Source organism: Dermacentor silvarum, chromosome 7, assembly GCF_013339745.2.
Source record: "Dermacentor silvarum isolate Dsil-2018 chromosome 7, BIME_Dsil_1.4, whole genome shotgun sequence".
NCBI lineage: Eukaryota > Metazoa > Arthropoda > Arachnida > Ixodida > Ixodidae > Dermacentor > Dermacentor silvarum.
This window is the reverse complement of record NC_051160.1, coordinates 64,418,108-64,424,171: the sequence shown is the minus strand read 5'-3', so window position 1 is coordinate 64,424,171 and position 6,064 is coordinate 64,418,108. Positions and strand designations below refer to the sequence as shown.

The window sequence follows — 6,064 nt, the reverse complement described above, 5'->3', positions numbered from 1 at the left end:
CTATAAATGTCGAAAGTGTGGAAGGGCGCACGCGCCACGAAAATGTCCAGCGTACGGACGAACATGTCGTGCATGCCAAGGAAAAAACCACTTCGCTGCATGTTGCAAAGCAAAGCCGCAAGTAGGCGAGTTGCAGGGTAGCGAAGATGATTTCGAAATTCTCGCTATCGGGAATAAAACCAGCCGATTAGACTGGACGGTGAAAGCGAAGGTTGGAGGAAAACTCGTTGACTTTAAAATAGATACTGGGTCGCAGGCTAATTTGCTACCATTAGCGCTGTACGCAAGGATGGACCCGAAGCCACAATTAAAACCAAGTAGTGCGGTGTTGCGATCCTACGGTGGAAGCGAAATCAAGCATTTGGGAACCGTAAGGCAAGAAGTGACGCTGCACGATCGCACTTCCACTCAAGATTTTTTTCATTGTGCGCAAAGGAGGCCAAGCAATTCTCGGTCTGCAGGCGTGCGAGACCCTGGGGCTAGTATCTCGGCAAGTACACAGAGTATCGCAAAACAGTTCAGAAAAAGTTGTGAACGAATTTCGCCACCTTTTTTCTGGCATAGGCTGTATCCAGCGCCACTATCGCATGGTCCTGCGCGACGGAGCTGTCCCAGTCGTCCAGCCGGCGCGTCGAGTACCACTGGCTTTGAAGGAGCAGCTTCGAGACGAGCTGGAGCGCATGGAGCGGGAAGGCATAATCACGAAAGTGACGGAGCCTACTGAATGGGTGAGCCCTCTTGTCATTGTGCGCAAGAAAAACGGTAAACTACGCGTGTGCATGGACCCACGTAAGATAAACGAGGCCATTAAACGGGAACATTTCGCAATGCCGAGACGAGAGGACATTGAATCCGAACTCACAGGAGCTAAAGTGTTCACGCGCCTAGATGCCAATTCAGGGTTCTACCAGATTCCGCTGCATGACGCAACTTCCCGAATATGCACCTTCGCGACGCCTTTCGGTCGCTACCGTTTTCTCCGATTGCCTTTCGGCATATCATCGGCATCGGAAGTCTTTCAAAAGGCCCTAAACGACATTTTGAGACTCTACCAGGTACGAAAGTATATGTCGATGACATATTAGTGTGGGGCTCATCAAGGCAAGAGCATGACGAACGACTGAGGTTGGTGCTAAAGACTGCAGAAAAAGCAGGGCTAACATTCAACCCTGACAAATGCGTTGTTGGAGTCAACGAAATAGACTTTCTAGGGGACGTAATTTCTGCAGAAGGCATCAAGCCGAGTCCTGCCCTCGTTCAGTCTATGCTGCAGATTCCCGAGCCACGTGACAAACAAGCAGCGCAGAGAATGCTTGGTGTTGTAAATCATTTTGGCAAGTTTATTCCAACACTGGCAGAAAGGACGAAGCTTTTGCGAAGCATAATCAAGAAAGACGCGGTGTTTGAATGGACGCCGAACCACGCGGAAGAATGGCGTCAGATATGCCACAGTTTAAGTAGCCAACCGTTGCTGTCGGTGTTCGATCCAGCAAGAGAAACGAAGGTCTCGTGTGACGCGTCAGGCAGTGGCGTAGGCGCCGCACTCTTGCAGAACTACAATGGCACATGGAAACCAGTCGCGTATGGATCAAGAACACTCTCGGAAGCGGAAAGGCGCTATTCACAAATAGAAAAAGAGACACTGGCCATTACATACGGCTGCGAAAAATTCGACCACTTTGTTTACGGTCGAAAGGTCATCATTGAGACCGACCATCACCCTTTGATTGCTATCTGTAAGAAAGCGATCGGTGACATGCCACCCAGACTACAGCGCTTTTTTATGCGATTGCTCAGATATGATTTCCACCTGCAATTCGTTCCAGGAAAACAGCTCGTGCTCGCGGATATGCTGTCTCGAGCACCAAGCAGTCGGGGCACGGATGCTGTAGACACCGCTGACGTAGAAGTGCACGCCGTGAGTACGGTATCTTCATTTATCAGCGACGAAACATGGAAGCGTCTCGCCGCAGAAACGGCCAAGGATAGCTATCTCAAAGTGGTGTTGCAGAACTTAATAACGAGTGAACCAATAGATGGTCCGTTGAAACCCTTTTCATCCGAGCTGTCTCATATTAAAGGTGTCCTATTCAAGGGATGCAAGGTCGTAATGCCAAGCAGTATGAGACGAGAGACTTTGCACAGGATTCACGAAGGTCATCTGGGAATCGCCAAATGCAAAGCTAGGGCTCGTCGTCTAGTCTTCTGGCCTGGCATGAACTCGGAAATCGAGGCGTTCGCTCAGAAGTGCGCCGCATGCAAAAAGTATGCGTACAATCAGCCGAAGGAACCACTCATGATGCGTCCTGTTCCGGACCAGCCTTGGTATCGCGTAGGAATCGACATCTTTCACTACGGCGGCAAGTCCTACCTGTGTATCTATGACGCCTTGTCTAACTTCCCAGAAGTAGAATGCCTCCGAGACACTACAGCCAGGACCGTCGTTGACGCGACTAGTGCTATATTTGCTCGTTATGGCATACCAATGGAGGTTCTTTCCGACAATGGTCCCCAATTTTCGAGCAGAGAATTTGCCTTGTTTTCACGCACTTACGACTTCAAACACATCACCTCAAGTCCGGGATTCCCACGTTCCAATGGGCTATCCGAAAAGGGGGTACAGGTGGTGAAAAGACTGCTTAAGAAAACTACTGAAGCTAAACAGGATTTCTGGTTGGCACTTTTGGCTTACAGGACTTCTCCCTTGGAGTGTGGCCGGGCGCCAGCAGAGATCCTCCAAGGCCGCCGACTACGAACACTGCTGCCTGACTTCCAATGTGGACCAGCCCACCAGGTCGTCAAGCATCGTCAGCCTCATACCTCTGCGCAGCCACTAGCAGCACTACACGAAGGCGATGTCGTGCGAGTCCAGACCGGCACGTGGGCCACGAAAGCACAGGTTCTGAATCCGTCAACGTACCCGAGGTCGTACCACGTCATCACGCAGGAAGGGCGGTCCCTTCGGCGTAATCGAAGACACTTGCTACCGACCGGGGAGACTTTCCGGCGCGACTTCAGTCCCAACGACGCGGAACCCGGGTGCTCGACATCTGCTCAGCACATCGATGGTGAAGCGCCGACTAATGGTGTTACAGAAGCCGCGGACATAATGAACAGTTCGCCGCCACCGCCAGCCAGCGTTACGACAACCGCGGACATTTCGGACGGGTCGCCGCCAACGCCAGCACCGAGAAGGTCGCTGAGACAACCAAGACCACCACGACGACTGGAGTATGATCGAAACTTCCAGCAGATTTCTTAAGCCCATTTTTGTCGGTATTTATATGCTTTACCTTCGTTACAAATGTGTAACCTCGAGGAGTCATCACTATAACATATGTAAATAACTGCATGGTTTATTTTTCTTTCTCGTAACGAAAGAGGATGTATCGTATCGCGTCTGACACCTGTGCTACGGTTGATAAGCTGAGGGGGCGTTGCCCAACTTCTCTGTATCTCGTAGCAGGATTATCTGAGGGGCGTTGCCCCATTTCAATGTATAAAAAGAACGGCTCAATAAATCCTGGGCACTCCTGCCCTGGCAACCCGGAACATGGTGTCATGCTGATACATGTTGATGATCGGGCGCGCGCTCTCGGCCATATGGTTGATGCTTGATCGCCTTGTAAATATACTGTAAATACGTTTTCCTGTTGTGTTTGCCGCCCCGTAACATCTTGGTGGAGGTGCTGGGTATAACGCAAGACGGAGCTCCGCAGCGGCCGCCAAGTCGCCACTCTAGGCATGTCCACCAGCGGTGAAACTGCGTCACACGGCGGCCGCCATGCCAACCGTCGTCCTGGCTCCACTCCGTGACCCTGGGACCTTTTCCGGCACGGCTGGCGACGACGTCGACAAATGGATTCGACTCTACGAATGCGTAAGCGAACATTGCAGGTGGGACCCGACCATGATGTTGGCGAATGTCACATTTTATCTAAAGGGAACGGCGAAGGCCTGGTTCGATAACAACGAAGAGGAGCTCACAAGCTGGAGCGTATGTAAGACGAAACTTCGCGAGTTGTTTGGCCAACCTGCAGGCTGCCAGCATGCTGCCAAGCAAGAGCTTGCCTCGCGTGTGCAGACGCCTACTGAGTCGTACTTGACGTACATTCAGGATGTGCTGACCCTTTGCCGGAAGGTTGACGCCAAGATGACAGAAGCCGATAAGGTTGCGCACCTGCTGAAAGGGATCGCGGACGATGCGTGTAACCTGATCGTGTTTAAAAACTCTTCGACAGTCAACGAGATTATTACTGAATGCCGACGCTTCGAAGATGCTAAAAGCCGACGCATCGCCCACCAATTCGCCCGCCTTCCGAACACGGCAGCGACATCAACGTGTGAGGATGTTCGTATGCCGACTCAGCCTTCAACATCAGAGACCATCACCCGAATCGTTCGACGCGAAATTGACGCCGCATCGCCCGCACATTTAATGCGAGGAGAGACCTGTGATGCCCCACCTACGATATCCCTTATACAATCCGTTGTTCGTCAAGAACTGGCAAACGTGGGCCTTCAAACCATCTGCTCTGTGAACCACCCTGACAGTTACCCTTCGGGTGGTTCACAGAGCAGATGGTTTCCTGACAGTTACCCTTCGGCACGTTAAAGAACCTCAGGTGGTCCAAATTTCCGGAGTCCCCCACTACGGCGTGCCTCATAATCAGAACTGGTTTTGGCACGTAAAACCCAAACTAAAAAAAAAAGTTACCCTTCGGCCACCTTCAACCCTCTCCAACGCTGTTACACCACTCCGAATTATCGCGACCCGAATGCGTGGCGGACGCCTGACGACAAGCCAATTTGCTTTCGATGTGGACGTGTTGGACACATTTCACGATATTGCCGAAGTCCTTGGCCCTCGTCTTCTCGACCCAACTCATCCAGCTTCCGCTATCCACCCCGAAGCCTAACAAATATTTGAAGTATAGCGGTGGTCGGAACCCCCCAGTCCAGGGCCCCACTGGCCTCTGACGCCTGCCTGACCTGGCTAATTACGGACTTTTGGCCTGCCAAGTCGGAACGGGTGAGCTGTGCCTCCCACTGCTCCACTGCTCTATTGAGATATTATTAGTTGGTCTATGAGGGTGCTTAGTACAGTCCCAGGTTACATGTATTAGTGTAGGTATGCCACCGCACCAAGGGCACGTGGCCCTATAGCGGGCGGGATACATGACATTTAGCAGTTTTAGATGGGGGAATAACCCGGTCTGTATTTTGCGCCAATCGTCGGCCTCTTCCCCGCTAAGTTATGGGTGAGGCGGCGGGTATTTTCTGTGGACTCCGCGTTGATGGGCAAAGATGTCTTTGACATTTAGATTGATGGCATTTTGTGAGGGATAGTGTGAGGGGTTGGTAGGTCTGTAATTCACGGCTACTGCGCTGCTAGCGCTTTTGCATGCCCTACCACCTGCGCGCTCCACAAGCATCTTCCACCGGCACGCCCGAAATCCCATGATACTTGTTTTATACCGCCGACGCGCCGACCTATTCTTATGCCAACGTCCCTATCATCAATAGGGACGGCGACACCGTCGGAGACGCTGTCGCCGACCCGATGACGTTTTCGTTCTGCCTCACCCTCTTCACTGCACTGTGCTGAGTTTGTGCGTACATTGTCATCAGCAGCTCTGGTGGGTCCCATAACACCAGTACGACACTCCGCCGTGCTCACGCGAAAGGTCATACCAATCGACGCGCTACCTCATTTCTTTTCCGCTTCAAAGCGTAGGCACCGTCATGCAAGGAAGTCTTGGGTGTGCTTGCGTGGTGCGCTCTCCGTTGGCCCAACACCAGGATGTGACGACTTGCTAGCCATAACTACTCCGCTTTGTCATCTTCTTCGACTGCTACGTCACCTATTGCTTACGTAGTCCAGAAAAGCTGTATGACCACCGTCAGAGTGAACCTGATAAATCACGACACGTCTCTAGCAGCTTAATTCTAGCAAACGCCGCTTGTAAGGTGAAATCTTGAATAGAAGTGTGGGGTTTTACGTGCGAAAACCACGATTTGATAACGGTACACGCCATAGTGGAGGACGCCGGATTGATTTTGA

General features: G+C 51.8%; 1 protein-coding gene across 1 annotated transcript; it reads left to right on the top strand.

Moving 5' to 3' along the window:
- The first annotated feature begins 421 nt into the window (after positions 1-421).
- LOC125947140 (uncharacterized protein K02A2.6-like) lies at positions 422-3,262 on the top strand. The gene is made up of 2 exons (XM_049671510.1): positions 422-728; positions 1,827-3,262. Exons 1-2 carry the CDS (start codon positions 725-727, stop codon positions 3,260-3,262), a joined length of 1,440 nt encoding a protein of 479 aa, XP_049527467.1. The 5' UTR covers positions 422-724.
- Positions 3,263-6,064: the final 2,802 nt, after the last annotated feature.